Below are 20,662 nucleotides of genomic sequence, written 5' to 3'. Positions count from 1 at the left end.
CCCCCTGGGAGGGAGTTGAGCATTTGCGTGGTAAATTGTACTGAAATTCCTGATGCCCCTGAAAGTTATGCTCAGTGAGCTTCATGGAGGTTTGCTTAGTCTGTAAGTTCTGCTGGTGTTTTTGTTTTGTTTTGTTTTGTTTTGTTTTGTTTTTAAAGTGATGATCCAGGGCCCTATTGATTTTATCTGTCAGATATTGAGAGCTCATCTGGTTTGCATCATATTAGAATACAGATTTGTTGAGTGAATTGGATAAAAATCCAAAATATCACCTTGGTTAGAAGAACGTCTAAGGGGAAAACAATACAAATCGTTCCAAATGACAGGCTTTAAATGTGCTTTCTCCTCTAGGCAATCCTGGAGAACAACCTCCCTTCTGAAATGGCTAGCAAGATCAACCTTGTGGACCTAGCAGGCAGGTAATTAGGATTTCAAAGCTAAGGGGAATTACTCTAGTTCTTGCCTGTTTTACAGGGAATAAGCTCTTTCTTAAAAAGTTAAATATATAACTACTTTTATACATATAAAAATATATAACTACTTTTATATTTTATAAAAATATATAAAACTCCAATCTTTTTCACATTTCAGTCATCCTGAGAATATTACAAAAGAAGCTCTTCGAATGCTAGGTCAAGAAGTTATTTTCTGGGGGCTGAAAAGTTCCTGTACATCAGGGATTCTCAATCTTGGTTGCACGTTAAATCAATCACCTGAGAACCTTTTCTTTTTTGAGACAGTCTTACTCTGTTGCCCAGGCTCCAGGCCGGAGTGCAGTGGTATGATCATGGCTCATTGTAACCCTGAACTGCTGGGCTCAAGTGACCCTCCTGCCTCAGCCTCTGGAGTAGCTGGGACTACAGGCACGTGACACCACATCTGGCTTTTCTTTTTTTTTTTTTTTTTTTTGTAGAGACAACATCTCATTATGTTGCCCAGACTGGCCTTGTACTCCTGGCCTTGGGTGATTTATCTGCCTCAGTCTCCAAAAGTGCTGGGATTACAAGTGTGAGCCACTGCACCTGGCCACCTGAGGACCTTTTAAAACTCCCCATATCTATACCTCAGATCAGATGCATCAGATTATTAGTGAGATTAGTGGGAGTGCAAGCATCAGGAGATTGTTAAAGCTGCCCAGGTGATTCTAATGTATAGGAAAGATTAAAAAACCGCTGCTTTCAGTGAGGGTAACTGAATTAGTACACCTTTTCTCTTTGATTTACTATTGATTTTATTTTCTCTTTATTTAATATTGATTTCTATGCAGTTTTTTTTAAAATAAAAGTTTTAGGCTGGGCGCCGTGGCTCACGCCTGTAATCCCAGCACTTTGGGAGGCCGAGGCAGGTGGATCATGAGGTCAGGAGATCGAGACCATCCTGGCTAACACGGTGAAACCCCATCTCTGCTAAAAATACAAAAAAAAATTAGCCAGGCGAGGTGGTGGGCGCCTGTAGTCCCAGGTACTCGGAAGGCTGAGGCGGGAGAATGGTGTGAACCCGGGAGGCGGAGCTTGCAGGGAGCCGAGATCGCACCACTGCACTCCAGCCTGAGCACAGAGTGAGACTCCGTCTCAAAAAAAAAAAAAAAAAGTTTTACTTGGTGGTGCACATCTATAGTCCCAGCTATTCAGGAAGCTGAGGTGGGAGGTTCACTTGAGCCCAGGAGTTTGAGGCCAGCCTGGGCAACATAACAACATAGCTCAACCCCATCTCTAAAGAAAAGAAGTTTTAAAAATCTTGAAAGGTTGAGACGATACTGCCTTGTAGGTATTAGAAGGGAGCATGAATTATAATTACATATGTATTTAGAAAGAGTTAGTCTTGAGGGGGATAATGTGATCACAAGAAAGTGTAAGGTGAAATAAGGCAAATTTTCGTATTTTAAAACATAATTAATATGGTACAGTATTCCTTTAAGAGCTGAGTGCTGTTTGAAAGAAACTATTAGCCAATTGGAAGTGTGAATTTAGTATTTCCTTAATATTAATATTTCCTTTAATATTAACTTAAAAAAGAAATTCAAAACTGTTGTCAGCTAATGACACAAATCCCATAAAGCTATAAATACATGAATTTAAAACAATAAAGATAGAGAAGTGAATATACCAAAAAGTCATGCTAATATCATAATTGTAAATGAGCATTACATTTAGCATAAAGTGTTCTGACAGTCAAAAACAGAAACCTAAAGAGTTATTCAATTTTTATTGCCTGAGAAGCAGAAAAAGTCCCGTTCATTACAAGATGGTAACATTTTTTCCTGGAACTGAATTCTGAAAGGAATTTATTATGTGAGTCTTTTGCAGCATGATATACAGAATAATGGATAGTATTTTTCAACAGTATTATAAAGATAATGTCTTTTTTGCTTTTGTTTTTGTTTCTCATTGACTGTGTTTTAGTGAAAGAGCAGACCCCAGTTACTGTAAGGACCGCATTACTGAAGGAGCCAATATCAACAAGTCCCTTGTGACTCTGGGAATTGTCATCTCCACCTTAGGTATTTTGCTGATAGATACTAGGACTGGGAGGGAGACTTTGGAAAGTAACTCATGTTTTCATGTTGTCACAATAGGGTAGACACAGGGTTCCTTTTGGTAAGGTCACCTTCTGGTTTGGGGCAATAAAAATTGATATTTGTCCTTGGTTTTAGAGTAGAATGCTATCTTACTACCATCAGTTCTAAAAGAGGGGAGTCTAAAAAAATTATGTGGCTCAAACATTTCGTATCCTAAGTCTGAAGTCTTTAGGAATCCCTAAAATACCCTATTGTATGCAGAAAGGAATTAGGAAATATTATGGTTAACTCTGTGTTCTCCAACCATTGTTTTGTTTTAATATATTTGCTTCATAATTCCTTCTTTCTTCCATTTTCTTTTTTCGTCTTTTAAGCCCAGAACTCCCAAGTTTTCAGTAGCTGCCAGAGCCTCAACAGCTCAGTCAGCAATGGTGGTGACAGTGGAATCCTTAGCTCTCCTTCTGGGACCAGCAGTGGAGGGGCACCCTCCCGAAGGCAGTCTTATATCCCATACCGAGACTCTGTGTTGACCTGGCTGCTGAAGGACAGCCTTGGAGGCAACTCTAAAACCATCATGGTTGCCAGTGAGTGGGATGCCAGAGCTGGATCTGTGTTGGGACTGGTACTGTATCTCAGAGAAAGGGCCATGGCCACCCAGGTTTCTCATTTTATCAGGGGTCTTATACAGCATGGGCAGTAGTATCGAGGCAAGTGAATAAGGGCTGGGATGGATGGGCTGGCATGTTTTTAAACTTTCTCCTTCTACCTCAGCGGTGTCTCCTGCACACACTAGCTACAGTGAGACCATGAGCACACTGAGATATGCATCCAGTGCCAAAAACATTATCAACAAGCCACGAGTAAATGAGGTGAGACCTTTTCAGAAGTCCTGGTCTGGTATAGTTTACACAAAGCTCTCATTTTTTTGTTCTCTTGTTGATTTCTTTCTCTTTGTACTCCCCTCAACTTTCCAGACTTGTCCTCCAAATGATGAGGGAGTAGAATTCTTTCTTGTACTGTCATCTCCTTCTCTCCTATCTCTATTGCCCTTCATTCAGTAACCTTTTATGAATAACTTATTTTAGATACTTCTCTAAGGCCATTCCTCTTAAGATTCCTTAGTTTACCATTACCACTCTAAGAAAGGTCATTTATTTTTTATTTTATTATTTTATTTTTAGAGACAGGGTCTCACTCTGTCACCCAGGCTGGAGTGCACTGGTGCAATAATGGCTCACTCTAAGAAAGTTCACTTAAAAATTTGTGCTTACTGCTTTTATTTTGAATTTTTGTTGATTCATTCCTGTGTTTTTGTATTTGTTTGCCTGTTTTGAGAAGGGATCTTGCTCTGTTGCCTAGGCTGGAGTGCAGTGGCACTATTGTGGCTCACTGCAGCTTCAACCTCCAGGGCTTAAGCGATCCTCCCACCTCAGCCTCCTGAGTAGCTGGGACCACAGGTGCATGCCACCACATTAGGCTAATTTTTTAAAAAAGTTTTTGTAGAAACAAGGTCCCACAATATTGCCCAGGCTGGTCTCGAACTCCTGGACTCAAATGATTCTCCCACCTCAGCCTCCCAAAGTGCTGGGGTTACAGGTGTGGGCCAAGGTGCCCAGTCTTATGCCTGTGTTTTTTATGCAAGTTGTCTGTGTTTCATTTTTCTCTTTGCAAATTGCAGTGACTTCTCTGTTTAGATATTAAAAGGAGAGTGTAGGAATTCACTGGTTTTTGTTTATCGTTTAATGTTTTTTCTCTCTATTGTTTTTCTCCTCTGCCCACACAAAACCATTCATTGGTTTTTCAAAGCTAAATGAGAATTTTTCAAATGTTCCTTCACAATTTCAGTGAGAAGTTCCAGAGCAGGGATCATAGGTGGTGGCCAGACACACACTACATATATATATATGTATACATATATATACATACACACATATATACATATAGGTATATATACACACATATATACATATATGTATATATACACACATATATAACCCATATGTAGACTGTTTTAAAAAGGCAATGTAATTAGGTAATATTAGGCTTAGTCACAATACAGGAAGGTTAGCACCTACTACCTATACATGCCCTAGCTTTTGTGTTACCTGCTTGACCTCTAGGGAAGTGATTCTGAAACTTTAGTGTGTATCAGAATCACCTGGAGGGTTTGTTAGACCACTGCTGGGCCCCAGTCCTTCAGAGTTTCTGATTTAGTAGGTCTGGGGTGGGCCAAAGTGTACATTTCTAACAAGTTCTTAGGTGAAGTGGATGCTGTAGGTCCTGGGACCACAACTTGAGAATGATTGACCGCTGTAGAGCCTACTCCAAAGGAGTAATCTACCTCTTCCAAGCCTATTGCAAATAGCATTTCACAGCTGAGTGGGACTTGATAACAATCAGTGGTGATGGAGTTCTCTGTGTTTCAGGATGCAAACGTAAAGCTGATTAGAGAACTCAGAGAAGAGATTGAAAGACTGAAAGCCCTGCTGCTGAGCTTTGAACTGGTATGCAGACAGTCAGAACCTTTCCATACTTAAGTGAAATTCTCCTTCTCAGCCTCTCTTCTTCTTCATAGAGTCTGGGCCCTGCTGCATTCCATGTTCTCAGTTGACTCTCATGAGGCAGAGACAGGAGCAAAGACAAAACAGAGATTTATCTGATTTCTTGGTGTAGCTTCAGGTGGTGTGGGCATTTTTTCACTTTGTCATCTCTTGTCTTGTGCCTGAATGGTCCTTGCCCTGTGTAGGCAGGTACGGAGAATGGGGCCCTCTAGGAAAATTTATTTTTATTTTCCATCTTTGTACCAATATGAGCCCAAATACATAGGTTCCTGATTTATTTCTCATTTTAATGATAAAGTCTTTCCTTTATCTGCACCGTATCTTCCTTCACAAGTGTAAGAGTGGGACCTACCTGAAGTTCAGACCAGGAAAATATCAAAGCACATCTCTATCTTTGTGCAGAGAAACTTCGGTTCATTGAATGATGAAAAGGATGAAAACCTGAAGGAGCTGGTTCTCCAAAATGAGTTGAAGGTGGGTGTGTTGGGTGGACTCAGTAGTGCTTTACATCACCCTGGGAGCTCCCTCCATTATTCCTGAGCTAGGTAGGGTTGCTCCCTTGGCAGGGCAGAGAAGAGCTGTCTAATTTGAAGACAATGTTTGTTTCCTTTAAGCCTTGACCAGGGGATGTGTTTGCCTAGGGGAGTGTTAATGGCTTTCTGACTTTCTGTATTGTTCTCTCAGGGATTCATAAGTCCTTTGGATAGTGAGAGTAGCCTGGGGGGAAAACACTGTTTTCTTGTCTGTAAATCAGTCAACCAAGATATATTCATTGTTTGAGGACCAAATAGGTTCTCAGCATGATGCTGCAAGAGGTACAGAGAGGTCCCTGTCCTCACATGGTTTGCAGTCTAGTTGGAAACACATTTAAAGAATGATGTGTTTCATGAACCATGTGATTTAGATGAAAAGGATCTAGGGAAGGAAGAAGTCATTATGGTTTGGGATTTTCAGAGCAGACATCATATGTTGGTGCTGGAAGGCAGAGAACTGACCTTGAACTAGCCCTGGAAGGTTTGCTAGGGTTGTTACATAGGGAGAAGGGGTAAGGCATTGGGTGAGGGAGGGATAACATAAGCAAAGCCTTGAAACTGGGAGAAGGAAGGGGTGTGAGAGGCCATGTGGAAGGGCACACTGTGAGGAAGACTAAGCTGGTTAGAATGGGTGTTCATGGTAGAGGGTAGTGCAAGTAAGGTTATGGCAAGTTTAGAAGGTTTGAACTTGGTGTAAACAGGATTAATAGCTTTTTGAATCAGGTTGGTGACATAATAAAGGAGTATCTTTGGGAAATTAATATGATAGTTGTATGCATGGTGGATTGAAAGGTGGGAAGACTGGAAGCAGAGGACCAACCAGGAAAGAGGCTACTGTAATCCAGTGAGGGCAAGGACAAGACATTTTGGAAAAGTAGATTAAATGGTGATTCCCAGAGACATTTTTTTTTTTTTTTTTTTTTGAGACGGAGTCTCGCTCTGTCGCCCAGGCTGGAGTGCAGTGGCCGGATCTCAGCTCACTGCAAGCTCCGCCTCCCGGGTTCACGCCATTCTCCTGCCTCAGCCTCCCGAGTAGCTGGGACTACAGGCGCCGCCACCTCGCCCGGCTAATTTTTTGTGTTTTTAGTAGAGACGGGGTTTCGCCGTGTTAGCCAGGATGGTCTCGATCTCCTGACCTTGTGATCCGCCCGTCTCGGCCTCCCAAAGTGCTGGGATTACAAGCTTGAGCCACCGCGCCCGGCCCCAGAGACATTTTTTAAAATTAATTTTATTTTTTTTTGAGAGGGAGTCTCACTGTGTCACCCAGGCTGGAGTGCAGTGGCATGATCTCAGCTCCGCCTTCCAGGTTCAAATGATTGTCCTGCCTAAGCCTCCCGAGTAGCTGGGACTACAGGTGTGCACCACCACACCCATGTAATTTTTGCATTTTTAGTAGAGACAGGGTTTCACCACGTTGGCCAGGCTGGTCTCGAACTCCTGACCTCAGGTAATCCACCCGCCTTGGCCTCCCAAAGTGCTGAGATTACAGTCATGAACCACTGCACCTGGCCCCCAGAGATATTTAAAAGGAAAAAATGGTGGGCTGTCGTTTTTGTTGACAGATTTATTTTTATTTTTTTTATTTTTTATTTTATTTTTTTTGAGATGGAGTCTCACCCTGTCACCCAGGCTGGAGTGCAATGGTGCAATCTCAGCTCACTGCAACCTCCGCCTCCCAGGTTCAAGCAATTCTCCTGCCTCAGCCTCCCGAGTAGCTGGGATTACAGGCTTACACCACCACACCCAGCTAATTTTTGTATGTTTAGTAGAGATGGGTTTTCACCGTGTTGGACAGGCTGGTCTTGAACTTCTGACCTTGTGATCCGCCCACCTCAGCCTCCCAAAGTACTGGGATTACAGGCACGAGCCACCGCACCTGGCCTATTTTTTATTATTTTGGGATGGAGTTTCACTCTTGTCATCCAGGCTGGAGTGCAGTGGTGTGATCTCGGCTCACCGTAACCTCCACCTGCTGGATTCAAGCAATTCTCCAGCCTCAGCCTCCTGAGTTGCTGGGATTACAGGTGCCCACTGCCACGCCAGGCTAATTTTTTGTATTTTTAGTAGAGAAGGTGTTTCACCATGTTGGCCAGGCTGGTCTCAAACTCCTGATCTCAGGTGATCCACTCGCCTCAGCCTCCCAAAGTGCTGGGATTACAGGTGTGAGTCACCACACTCGGCAGATGGGTTAAATTTAAATCCTACAACCAAATGTTTCAATTTCTAATATTCTGTTGCATCATCCTTATATGTCATTAAAGTATCCTGGCCACGTTAACATTTTGTCACCCTTACGAAACCTCAAGACTAAATAACACGTCTAGAAGTTTCTCTAAAAAATTCCTCCTTCAGTCATGTATTCTGATTTTTGGTTCAGAAAATATCATCCCTCTATACTAAGAGATGAAGTGGGGGAGCCGAAATCATTCCAAACTCATGAGCATACTTGCATTATGCAGGCCAGCTGAGCTGGACTTGAACCTTCCCCTTGTTGGCTGTATCATCTTAGGCAGTGTAGGAGTAGGTGATGAAAGCTAGCCAGAGGGGCAGCTGTGCCAGGTTGGCTGAACTGTAAGCCAGAGTGCCCTACCACTCACCAATGCCAGGGGTCCCTATCCAACCCAGCCCTTTACAGGTACCCTGTAGTTTCCTGGTTTCCAAACTTCAACTCAATGATTATTAAAATAATGTTTCTAGGGCACATAAAGTACTTGTACCTAAACCTGGCATAATTTTTTTTCTTTTTTTCTTTTTTGAGATGGAGTCTTGCTCTGTTGCCCAGGCTGGAGTGCAGTGGTGCCATCTCGGCTTACTGCAAGCTCCGCCTCACGGGTTCACGCCATTCTCCTGCCTCGGCTTCCCAAGTAGCTGGAACTACAGGTGCCCACCACCACGCCCAGCTAATTTTTTGTATTTTTAGTGGAGACGGGTTTCACTGTGTTAGCCAGGGTGGTCTCAATCTCCTGACCTCATGATCCACCTGCCTTGGCCTCCCAACGTACTGGGATTACAGGTGTGAGCCAACACACCCAGCCAACCTGGCATATTTTTTTTGTAAGTATTCCCTTTATGAGAGAAATACTTAGCTAATCTAATTTTTTATTTTTATTTTTATTTTTTTCCTGAGCTTCCTCAGTTCTTCCATTCCCAGGATAAGCTCATTGCTTAGGCATCAGTTTCCACTAAGAGAATAAAAAGGACCCTACATTTATCACTATGCATGTCCATAAGGTGGTCTTAGCTTAAGCCTGGGTATATTTACTTTTAAAACTCTGTTCCTGGTAGACATTAAACACTCAGTATTTTACTGTTATTGTTTTTATTGTCTTATTACATGATCTTCCAGACAATTTCCATATAGTCTTAGTTCCACCTGGGGAGATTCCTCTCAGTGCTTTGTGGTTCTGTGAGCCATGTGCAAGCTTATATGATAACTCAAAGTACTGTACTTTGGGAAAGAAGTGTGTTAGGTCATAAAAGGATTCCCAAGTATGGATCATATAAAAGTGGGGTGGGGAAAGGGAAATTATAAACACAGATGTCTAACATCCCAATTAATTTTTTAAAAATAACTTGAAAATAACATGTTTTTTTCTAATTATAAAAACAATACATGTTCATTGCAGAAAACTTTAAAAATAACATTTATTGAGAGGTCTTCTGTTTATACAAGTAACACTTATTGTAGAAAACTTGGAAAACACAGCTTGCAGTTGGAGGAGGTAAGGGCTTCTGCGGGGCTTTGAATAGTATCCGTGAGGATCATAATAAAGTAGTACCCTGGGGAAATAGGAATAGATGTAATGACTTCTGACCTTTAGTCTGTTCCCCATGCTGAGTGTCTCAGATCACCTCCTATACCTCTGCAGATAGATCAGCTGACTAAAGACTGGACCCAGAAGTGGAATGATTGGCAGGCCCTCATGGAGCATTACAGTGTGGACATCAACAGGAGGAGGGCTGGGGTGGTCATTGACTCCAGCCTGCCACACCTGATGGCTTTGGAGGATGATGTGCTCAGCACAGGTGTTGTGCTCTATCATCTCAAGGTGAGGAGGCTGGTGTATCCTTTTCTTCCTAAGCCACTGGCCCCAGAGGTCAAGGAGGGAAAAGCTAGGACTAGCAGCCATGTTTCTGTGGATTGAAATCAAGACAGATGCCACAGAGCTGCCTTCAGGTTTGTTCTCAGGAAACTGGTCTGCCTGACAAATTGTGATCTGTTTTGCCTTTGTATGTATAGAGCAGAAGACTGGAAATCAGAATAATTGTTTTTCAACTGCAGCTACTGTTGTTCTTATGTAACTTACTTTTGTTCTCTTTGCCTTAATTTTCTCATTTTAAAGTAAGAATGATGCTTATCATATTCCTTTTCTGGCTTACTGAAGCATAGGGGTATAGTCATGGAGAGTGAAACCCTAACCTCAAGATACTATTAGTGCTCCTAAACTCTACAAATACAGACTGCTCAAAGGTGGCTTTCAGGCTGGGTGTGGTGGCTCACACCTGTAATCCCAGCACTTTGGGAGGCCAAGGCAGGCGGATCACTTGAGGTCAGGAGTTCGAGACCAGCCTGGCCAACATGGCGAAACCCCACCTCTACTAAAAATACAAAAATTAGCCGGGCGTGGTGGTGGGTGCCTGTAATCCCAGCTACTCGGGAGGCTGAGGCAGGAGAATCACTTGAACCCAGGAGGCAGAGGTTGCAGTGAGCTGAGATCACGCCACTGCACTCCAGCCTGGATGACAAAGTAAGACTCTGTCTCAAAAATAAATAAAATAAATACAAATAATGTTTTAAAAAGGCGGCTTTCAGAGACTAAAGGGGGAATTCAGAAGATTTGAAAGTTTTCTTCTGACAGTTCCCCACTTCAACCCCAAATTAACAAACAGTGCACCTCCCACTTCTCCATCACTACATTTACCTGAAAAAGGAGACAGAGAAAGTAGGTAAAGGAAGCTTAAAACATAGGGAGGGTCCAAAGAGCTAGAGTGGTGTGATGGTGGGGGAAGAGGGGATGACAGGCATCCATCTAGAAAAAGATTGAAGTGAAAGCTTCCAAACAGCACCTGGCCCACCTGACTCTGTGTCACCTGGAGGCCAGTCCTCATATTCTGAGTGAAGTGGTTTTGAGAGTTAGAGGCCTATGGTAGAGAGTCTTTCGTCTTGTTCTCATCAGTGTGTTCTGTGGGAGGACAGTTCCTATGGACAGCAGAACATACTTCACATGCTCAAAATCCCTGTGCTCACTGAAAAGCTAGTCTTCATTCTCATAATTATCCCCAGCTGACATTTAAAAAGAACAAAGAGAGTTTCTGGGGAGTATGTAATGCTGCTGTTATCCCTGGAGACACTGGACTCCTTCCTAGTGCTGCAGAGCATATGAAAGTGAGATGTTAGCAAAGCTCATCGGGGTTCTTAGGATAAGCCCTTTGGGAAGTTGTCAGAGACTGAGCTTCTCAGACAGAAAATTTAAAGTAGCTTATTTTCTGGTACACGGGGCATAAATTTTCTTAGTGAAAGTGCCTGAGGCAGAAGTGGCTGACAACTTTTACCTTAGCAAGAGAACTAAACACCAAATGGCTGTATAGATCCTCCCATTAGTCAGAACCACAGAGAGAGGTTGGAGGTCAGGAAGAGACCAGATTGATTAAAATGGTCAGTATCTGAGTAGAACTGATCTGATATATAGATTGGATGTGGAGTGAATAGATGAAGCTAGAAATCAAGTAGTAGAGCTTAGGGTAGCAGCAGAGGGTTAAAGGACATGACTGTTAGATTGAATCGTAGACATGGAGATGAACGATGACCTCATCTGAAGATAGGATTGCTGATTTTTTTTTTTTTTTTTTGAGACGGAGTCTCTCTCTGTCACCCAGGCTGGAGTGCAGTGGCGCGATCTCGGCTCAGTGCAAGCTCAACCTCCTGGGCTCAAGTGATTCTCCTGCCTCAGCGTCCTGCGTTGCTGGGATTACAGGCGTGCACCACTGTTGGGAATAATGCTTAAAATGTTAAGGAAATTGAACACTTAAAGGATTTTTAGTAAAGCAATTTTACTTTTGCACAGAGGGGTGCTTCTCTTTGACCAGTTGCCATGAGAACACATCTGAACAAAGGGGCATGAGAACCTTTATTTCTGATGCAAGTTCTGCTCCTGTACCCTTTCCCCTTCCCCGTTGGCCAGGGTCAGGTCGTACATTCTAAACTAATCCCGGTTGGTTAAACATTTGAACCTTTTTAGATAAGGTGGGCATGTAAGGGAGAGAGAGGGGAAAGGGGAAGAAGTGTCTGCGATGAGCTAGACAGCTAGTTTTTTTTTTTTTTTTTTTTTTTTAAATAAGGAAAGGAATGTGAGCTGGTACTGATAATGCCTGGTACTGTGGCATGTCTGGGCATGTAATAAAGGCAGAAAGGAAGAAAAAAGTGAAAAAGGAAAAAAAGGAAAAAGGAAAAAAAAGGGGGGGGTGGGAGATTACTATGAATTGAAGAATAAACGATTGATCAGGCTAATTTTTGTGTTTTTAGTAGAGACGGGGATTCACCATGTTGGCCAGGCTGGTCTTGAACTCCTGACCTCAAGTGATCCACCGACCTTGGTCTCCCAAAGTGCTGGGACTACCGGCATGAGCCCTCACGCTCCGCTGGATTGCTGATTTTTATTGCTTAGTCTGTGCATAGTGAGGATTTTACTCCCTTCCTGGTGCATTTCCAGAGGACCTGGGTGATGAGATTTTAGTCTACTTCTAATCCTGCCATTTCTACATTTTATGTACTTTCCCCACCTTTTGTTTGTGTAGCTATTGACTTAGGTAATAGTACTAACAGTAATGGCCCAAGATTCTGTTTGTTGTTGTTTGTTTGTTTGTTTGTTTGTTTGCTAAGTTTGTTACCTAGAACTAGTCTCTGGCAACCTGGAAGCTGTTTTTCCCTGGGTCACCTTGGGGAAGTGTCTTGGGTGGGAAGAAGACAGAGAGAAGGACAGGGAGAGCCCAGGTTACTGATATGCTGGACTTCATCCTCATAATTGCCTTTGTGCCACTAACTCTCCTTACATAAAGAGGCAGGGTGGGCAGTGAACGCATATGCCAGCCAGCTCAGTCCTCATCTGAGATGCCATCACCTTTTGTTGGTAATTTCTACCCTGCAGATCTAGAAGTTATGATGTGCCGTAGCCTTTATCTTTTTGGAAGCACTGTCCCTGAACACACATGAAAAGTTTCTACCTATGGCCGGGCGCGGTGGCTCAAGCCTGTAATCCCAGCACTTTGGGAGGCCGAGGCGGGTGGATCACAAGGTCAGGAGATCGAGACTATCCTGGCTAACATGGTGAAACCCCGTCTCTACTAAAAATACAAAAAACTAGCCGGGCGCGGTAGCGGGCGCCTGTAGTCCCAGCTACTTGGGAGGCTGAGCCGGGAGAATGGCGTGAACCCGGGGGGCGGAGCTTGCAGTGAGCCGAGATGGCGCCACTGCACTCCAGCCTGGGAGACACAGTGAGACTCCGTCTCAAAAAAAAAAAAGTTTCTACCTTTTTCCCTTGAACTGCCCTCTGATTCTGTTTGACAGTGTTTGTGGAGGCTAGCATCTATTGACTGCTGTGGTCCTCAGTGCCTGAGCAGGAAAGGCTGGCTCTGGCTGTTTGTGTGTTTGCAGAGAGGAGTGACAGAGGGGGATGCAGTGAGGACAGAGCCTCATTCATTATTGCCAGGATTCTTCCTTCTCACAAGCTATTTTGGAGGAGTGTCAGGGACCTCCCTGCTCTGGCTGCTGACGGTGAAGCCTAGTGGGGAATTCTCTGGTCTCCTTAAAAACATTGCTGGGCCAGATGCGGTGGCTCACACCTATAGTCCCAGCAGTTTGGGAGTCTGAGGCAGGCAGATCACCTGAGGTCAGGAGTTCGAGACCACCCTGGACAACATGGCAAAACCTCGTCTCTACTAAAAATACAAAAATTAGCTGGGCATGGTGGCACACACCTGTATTCCCAGCTACTCGGGAAGATGAGGCAGGAGAATCACTTGAACCTGGGAGGCGGAGGTTGCAGTGAGCCGAGATCATGCCACTACACTCCAGCCTGGGTAACAGAGTGAGACTCCATCTCAAAAAAAATAATAATAATAATAATTACTGGTCAGGTGTGGTGGCTCATGCCTGTAACCCCAGCACTTTGGGAAGCCAAGGCTAGCAGATCGCCTGAGGTCAGGAGTTCAAGACCAGCCTGGCCAACATAGTAAGACCCTGTCTCTATTAAAAATACAAAAATTAGCCAAGCATGGTTGCAGGTGCCTGTAATCCCAGCTACTTGGGAGGCTGAGGCAAGGGAATTGCTTGAACCTGGGAGACGAAGGTTGTGGTGAGCTGAGATTGCACCACTGCACTCCAGCCTGGGCATCAAAGTGAGACTCTGTCTCAAAAAAACAAACAAAAACTCATTCATTACTGGGGAGGTGTTACGGTAAAGTCGGAAAAGCCTGCAGGGGCTTAGGATCCAAAGAGACCTGAATTCTAGTCATAGCTCTCCTATTTGGTATGTGGGTTTCTTAGGCAGTTTATTCCCTGTGAGCTTCAGATTCCTCATCAATAAAAAGAAGATGAGAATACTTACATTTTGAGTTGTTAAAGGATAAAGTAATATGATTTGTGTAAAGTACTCAACATAATGCCTATGACATATCGAATGGTTAGTCAATAAACGATAGAGATATGTCTAAAATTTAGCATCCCGGTTGCCATGTTGCCGCCTTTTCCTAACAGAGCTATGTGGGTCTTAAGCAGATTTGCCGTAATCCAAGGTCTAAAAGGCCTTGTCTTCAACTAATCCACTGATTCATTTATACTAACTCCAGTTTCCCCCTCCTCTCTTACACTCTCTTCCAGTTCTTTTTTATTCTAGAGGTGCTTTTCTCCTATTTGTGCTTTTACCCTTCTTAGAATCTGGTGTCTGTTAAACTTCATCTGCGGACCAAGAAGGTAAAAATCCTGTGTTTCCATAAATCTTCACAAAATGCTTGTTTCATTGAGACTTACTGGATCAAACTTGGACCACACCAACCTTTGCCTCTTAGGGAAAAGCTATACTTTTGCATTTATTTTCTCAGACTAGAGAATTTTTCTGACCAATGGCTGTAACTATTCCCTAACTTTAGACTGTGGGACAGAAAGGAGTGTGCCCACACTTGCTGGACTTTGCAAACAGCTTGGGCCACTTTGTGGTATATTTTTAAGCTGTACCATCTCAGGGGCTTCCTGGCTGTAGAGTGAGTGGGCAGAGGGTCAGAACAGCCTGGACCAAAGTTGAGAAGTGGTACAGACCAGGCTGGGATGGGATGAGAAGTGGTACAGATGAGGCTGGGAAGAGAGTGAGAACATTCTAATGTGGACTCTCCTGTAGGGCAAGGCTCTGTCCCTTTTAATTCTCATTAAAATGGCTTTTTTCCCCCTTTAGGAAGGGACAACAAAAATTGGAAGGATTGACTCAGACCAGGAACAGGACATTGGTAAGTGACAGAGCATAGGAGTCCAACGTTTTGGGGCAAGTATTTGTGTCTGAAAGGTTTCTTCAGAGGACTCTGATGATGCTCTCAGAAGGGAATCATTGGCGTATTCAGGGCCTGCTTCTCTTTCCGCTGCTAGGTTTCAGGTCTGGGATGTGATTAGGGAGAGACCCACACGGTGGGAAGATTTCAGGTATGGGTGGTTTCAGGTCGGGTCTTTCTCTTTCATTATGGTATGAGGTCTTCCAGGTGTTGGATTCTGATCTCACAGAAAGAAATGGAGAGGATGTTTCCCTGGATTGTCCTCCCACCCAAGTGACCACCACCTCTTTTGTAGTCCTGCAGGGTCAGTGGATCGAGAGAGACCACTGCACTATCACCAGTGCCTGTGGTGTAGTTGTTCTCCGGCCTGCCCGTGGGGCCCGCTGTACAGTCAATGGCCGGGAGGTCACTGCCTCCTGCCGTCTGACCCAAGGTAGGACTGTCTACAGCCCTGTTTATCCCAAGACGAGTGATGAACCATTTCCAGTCTCATGGGCCCAGACAGCTCAGTGAAGCAGGCTTTAAAAACGAGTCACCCAGCCTCTGCACCCTGAAATCTGAAGATTTTCTAATATGATCCTATTCCCATAAACAAGCCTTAATTTCAAAGTCTCGTAATGAAGAATGACTCTGAAATTGGTACCTGTGTTCATTAGCTCTGTCTCCCTAGGAAAGTCTCTGAGCCTCACTTTCCTCATCTATAAAATGGGGATAATAATAGGATCATTGTGAGGATCAAATGAACCTTATAGTTCTTAACAGTGTGCTTGGCACTCAGTAAACACTCATTATCATTATTACTATAATTACCGCTACTGTTATTAATCTATGCAAATTCTGTCTGTCCTTTGATACTGAACTGAGATTCCTCCTCTTCCATCAAGTGTTCCCTGACTACTCCACCTGGAACTCAACTTCCTTTCCCTTGGAGTAGTAGAGTTCTTCCTGTCTGTCTGATTAATTCAAGATGTATGCTGTGAGATACAGAATTAATACATATCAACTCAGCAAAATTATCAGTTATCGAGGGCATGACTTTGTCTCATAGAACAGTACCCTACACATAGTATGTACTCCAAAACATGAGCTGTTGATTGAATTCTCACTTGTCTCTGTGCTGCAGGAGCTGTCATAACCCTGGGGAAGGCACAGAAGTTCCGATTCAACCACCCAGCAGAGGCTGCTGTCCTGCGGCAGCGAAGGCAGGTTAGCAGGGCTGTGTTTTCTAGGTTATTGCTGGCCTCCCTGTTTCCGCTTTTTAGAGGAAACACCAAGCTGGGAGAGGTGGAGGTGATGACAGCAGCCTCACTGCGCTTTTTTCCGTGTTCAAGGTTGGAGAGGCTGCTGCTGGTGGTGGCTCTTTGGAGTGGCTGGATTTGGATGGAGATCTCACTGCCTCCCGGCTAGGTCTCTTCCCTTTGCTTTGGAAGGAAGGGTAAGAAATAGCTGCTCATACTGATGTGGAACCTACTGAGTTCACTTCTTAGTCCATTACAGCATGGATCAGGGTGGGGGTGGGGGGTGATTAATGTAGCAGCCAAGGTCTGAATGAGCCCTTGTCTGAATCAACTTGGGCAAGTCATTTGATGATGCTGAACTAGCTGCTAAGTTTGTAGTTGGCAGGGAAGTGGTCTTGGCCCTTGTTCATTTCTTGTTTGGTATTTCAACATTTTCATCACTGAAAGAGGTATTTTATTTGATGTTCCTATGGCCACCTTTTCTCTCTCCACAAAATTTAGCTGTGATGTGTTTGTGGACATCTTTGTTTTGAGCTTACCTTCCTATATACTCCTTTAAATTCTGGCCTGTGTGTGAGCTCATAGTATATGTCACATAGTATATGTGAGCGCATAGCTTCCAGAACATACAGCTTTCTCTGAGTTTTTAAAGATAGTATGTGACTGAGAATCCTTTCTTTCTCATAACCAAGAATCCAGAACTGTGCATAAGAGAGACAGAAACTAGAGGAACAATAGGAAAATATCTTTGGGTTCTACCCTCTCATACCCACTTTGCCTGCATTGTAACTATGAGACTCTGAGTCAGAGTTCTACATGTGATTGATGGCAACTACTTTTCTACTTCATCCATTTCTACATAAAACACCATTCCCAGATCTAGAAGCCTTGCAGATTTGGTACTGGGAATCCTTCTATTCCTGTACATCAAAGTGACCTCTGCCTTAGAGATTTCCTTTAGAAAATTTCAGCAGGGGACTTGGTGCCTGTGACATCACTGGTGCTGGGAGGCTGCCAAGCACCTTGAGCACAGGGTCTCAGTAGAGTTATGGTGGCCCATAGTTTCTTCAGAAGGATCCAGCAGTTCTTTCCTCAGGCCAGCAGCATTTGATGGCAGATGAAGACAATCTTATGTCTAACCTTGGCAGTGAGGAGTGTTGGATACAGGAGCAGAAGTGCTCTGGTTCAGGGCCGGGCGTGATGGCTCATGCCTGTAATCCCAGCACTTTGGGAGGCCGAGGTGGGCGGATCACAGGGTTAGGAGATCAAGACCATCCTGGCTAACATGGTGAAACCCTGTCTCTACTAAAAATACAAAAAAAAAAAAAAAAAAATTAGCCTGGCATGGTAGCACGCACCTGTAGTCCTAGCCACTTGGGAGGCTGAGGCAGGAGAATTGCTTGAACCCGGGAGGCGGAGGTTGCAGTGAGCCGAGATTACGCCACTGCACTCCATCCTGGGTGACAGAGCAAGAGTCCATCTCAAAAAAAGAAAAGCAATGTTCTGCTTCAGGAAACATGAACAGCAGGCAAGTCCTCATGGGAGAGCTGCTCAGTGAAGGATGCTACAACAGAAATTTAATGAAGGATGATCCTAGTGTTGAATAACTGAGAGCTCTGTGGGATGGAGAATAAGGTAGAAGAAGTGACACAAAGTGGATTCAGGGCTTAGGCTGGAGCTTTTGTTTTGTCAGAGCGACTTTCCTTCTTTGTAGTGAAGTCATGAAAGTAGCTCCTATTTTAGGTAAGGTTTGTGTTGGGAAGACTCATTGAAGATCTGTTTTTCCCAGAGTTCAGAGGTTTACAGAAAATATCACTGCAACTTAAATAGCTGAGAATGGAAGAGATGCATTGCAGCAGACAAAATTGGTTCATGTCCTGGCTGTGGTACAGAAAAGATATGTGACCTTAGGCAAGTCATTGAATCTCTGAGCCTGTTTCCCTACCTCTAAAGAGACAATACTGCCATCTGTTTTCCAGGGATTCTTGTGATAAAGATTGAAAGAGCGAGTATATATGCATGGTGTGGACACACCCCACAACCCCTATTGCTGCCAGCAAGGCTGCCTCCCTTTCTCTTTCCTGTCTTCCTGTCTCAACCCAGCTCACCTGTCCACCCCAGAGTAGATCATGGTGTTGTGCTCTTCTCCTGCCTTTTAAAAGTCTTCTATGGCTCTCTAGCCCCACAGGCACTGACATGACCTTTCAGACACATAAGCATGTGTCCTTTCATTCAGAGAAGACAGGAATTTCAGAATCACGCCCTCTCCCACACACTGCCTCCACTCTTGAGCCACCAGCTCTAGGAGCCCTGGGCTGGTCCTGCCCAGCTACCGTAGCCAGCATCTGTGCCAATCTGTGGTGGAGGTGGTGTGGTGTGGTGCTCAAGTCTGTGATTGGGCAAAGGGACCCGGGAGAGGAACCTGCACGACTAGAGAAAAATATAAATTGTCAGCTGGGCTCCCAGTCTGGATTTGTGGTTGTGTGTCTACGAGTCTCTCCCTCTGCTCTTGGATGGGGTTGGCTCCAAAGCCTCCCTTTATCCCAGGCTTCCTTTCCCTCATTTATCTCTGGAGCAGCATTCATGAGGAGCCTGCAAAGCTGGAGCTGGCTCCAGAGCCAGGGGAAATCGACCAGTCTGCCTTTCTTTTCTCCTTGCAGCAGTAATCCAGACCAGAGAGGAATTTGTCTTTGAATACCGTTGCCTGTGTTCTTGGCATTTTCCCATTTGGAATTTTAGGGGGTTAACCTTAAGTGCCTAGAGCCTGGGAGCCACTGTTGCTGCTGCCGCTGCCACCACTGCTGCCACTGCGGCTTTAGTAAGTAGATGCTGCTGCAATCTGCTGCAGAAGCTGCCAAACCCCGAGACTGGGGGAGGGCTGTGAGAGAAGCAGCAGGAGGGTGCAGTGGAGTCCTCACAAGCAGGTGACTAGGCAGCAGCCGGGGGATACTGGAGCCACCAGAGATGAAGGGCAGTCACCTGATAAAGACAGAGGTCCCTTGGCTGGCAGGTAAATGAAGACTCGCCCTTTGTAATCTACCCAGACATGTAGCATAAGGTTGCTATTTTCTTTTTCACCTGCTTTCTGGGAACTTGACAAAATGTGCTTAGCAGAGGGGCCATTCTGTCTGATCGTGTGGCCTCCTGGGTGAATGCGCTGCATCTATAGAAATCACAGCAGACAGCCTGTCCTTACAGGTCCTATTGCTCTGCAGGAAACAATATCATAGCTGCCACTTTCTTAGGTGAACGGTAGGGAGTGCCCCTTCTAGGGAGAAGCAAATTGTAAATCTGAAGGTTGAGGAGAAAGCCAGGCAAGGAAGCTGAGTAATCTCAGAGTTCAGATAAAGATCCTGTCTCAGCCTCCTGCATCTGGTGGTCTGTGGGTCTTAGCTGGGTTTGTCTAGGACCCTTTGATGGGCTCATGTTTGTAATTCAGCCATTTCTTTAGTCAGACACAATTTGGAGCAGTAATACAAGCACGATACATATAGATGTATGTTTCCTGTTAACTGCTTTTTCTATTTGTTTGGCATTAACAGGTTTCTATTCCAGTTGCTATCCTGAGCCTCCGCGTAACAGAGTACCCTTCCTCTTTCTGTATGCTCCACTGTGTATATCTGGCCTTTTGCCCACAGCAATCAGTGCTAGTCTTCTGAGCACACTCACTCAAGTGTCTGGACATGTTCTAGTCCTTGGACCTGTTGCAGATTGAATGACCTCACAGCCTCCTTCCCTGGGAAGAAACTGTGGTTGTGTTAGCTCCCACTCCCATTCCTCCGGGCTATTCCACCTATCACTCTTCACCCATCCATCTTTCACTGTCCTCCAAAGGCTGCATTATGAAATCTTAATTTCTTCCAAGGCAGGGGCGGCAAACTTTTTCTGTAAAAGGCCAGATAGTATTTTAGGCTTTGTGGGCCATATGGTCTGTGCTGCAACTACTGAGTTTTGCCAAGGTGGTGCAAAAGCAGCCCTAGACAGTAAATAAATGGGTGTGGTTGTGTTCTAATAAAACTTTATTAATAAAAACAGGCAGCAGACCAAATTTGGACTCACGGGCTTTCATTCGTGGACCTCTTCTGTGATACCCATGTGATTTCATTCTGCTGTACGAAATGGTAGATCTCCTAAAAAGTGGTTCCCTTACAGCATACTGGTCATACTGCCTGAGATATGGTTCCAGCATCAAACCAATAAGCTTCTCCAAGCTTCCAAGTCATGACATCCTGGGATTGTAGGGAAGGCTGGATAAAGCAGGCTTGATTCTAACTTTTC

At 44.4% G+C, this 20,662-nt stretch overlaps 1 protein-coding gene across 8 annotated transcripts in view; it reads left to right on the top strand.

The window, feature by feature from the left end:
• Positions 1-20,662, top strand: part of STARD9 (StAR related lipid transfer domain containing 9) — a 148,516-nt gene that overhangs the window by 89,082 nt on the left and 38,772 nt on the right. For 7 of the 8 annotated variants that reach the window (XM_009210006.4, XM_017960559.3, XM_003900840.5 and 4 more), the window contains 11 exons: positions 352-419; positions 2,403-2,500; positions 2,893-3,102; positions 3,290-3,387; positions 4,945-5,022; positions 5,482-5,553; positions 9,482-9,661; positions 15,056-15,107; positions 15,442-15,579; positions 16,270-16,352; positions 16,478-16,581. In XM_009210006.4, coding sequence (XP_009208270.3) covers positions 352-419; positions 2,403-2,500; positions 2,893-3,102; positions 3,290-3,387; positions 4,945-5,022; positions 5,482-5,553; positions 9,482-9,661; positions 15,056-15,107; positions 15,442-15,579; positions 16,270-16,352; positions 16,478-16,581 — 1,181 coding nt within the window. Of the gene's footprint in view, positions 1-351; positions 420-2,402; positions 2,501-2,892; positions 3,103-3,289; positions 3,388-4,944; positions 5,023-5,481; positions 5,554-9,481; positions 9,662-14,545; positions 14,581-15,055; positions 15,108-15,441; positions 15,580-16,269; positions 16,353-16,477; positions 16,582-20,662 lie in introns of those variants that run through there. The other variant, XM_009210007.2, reaches the window with a different exon arrangement.

Source organism: Papio anubis, chromosome 7 (assembly GCF_008728515.1).
Source record: "Papio anubis isolate 15944 chromosome 7, Panubis1.0, whole genome shotgun sequence".
Lineage (NCBI taxonomy): Eukaryota > Metazoa > Chordata > Mammalia > Primates > Cercopithecidae > Papio > Papio anubis.
Note: the sequence above shows the minus strand (reverse complement) of the source record. Positions and strands in the feature narration are given on the sequence as shown.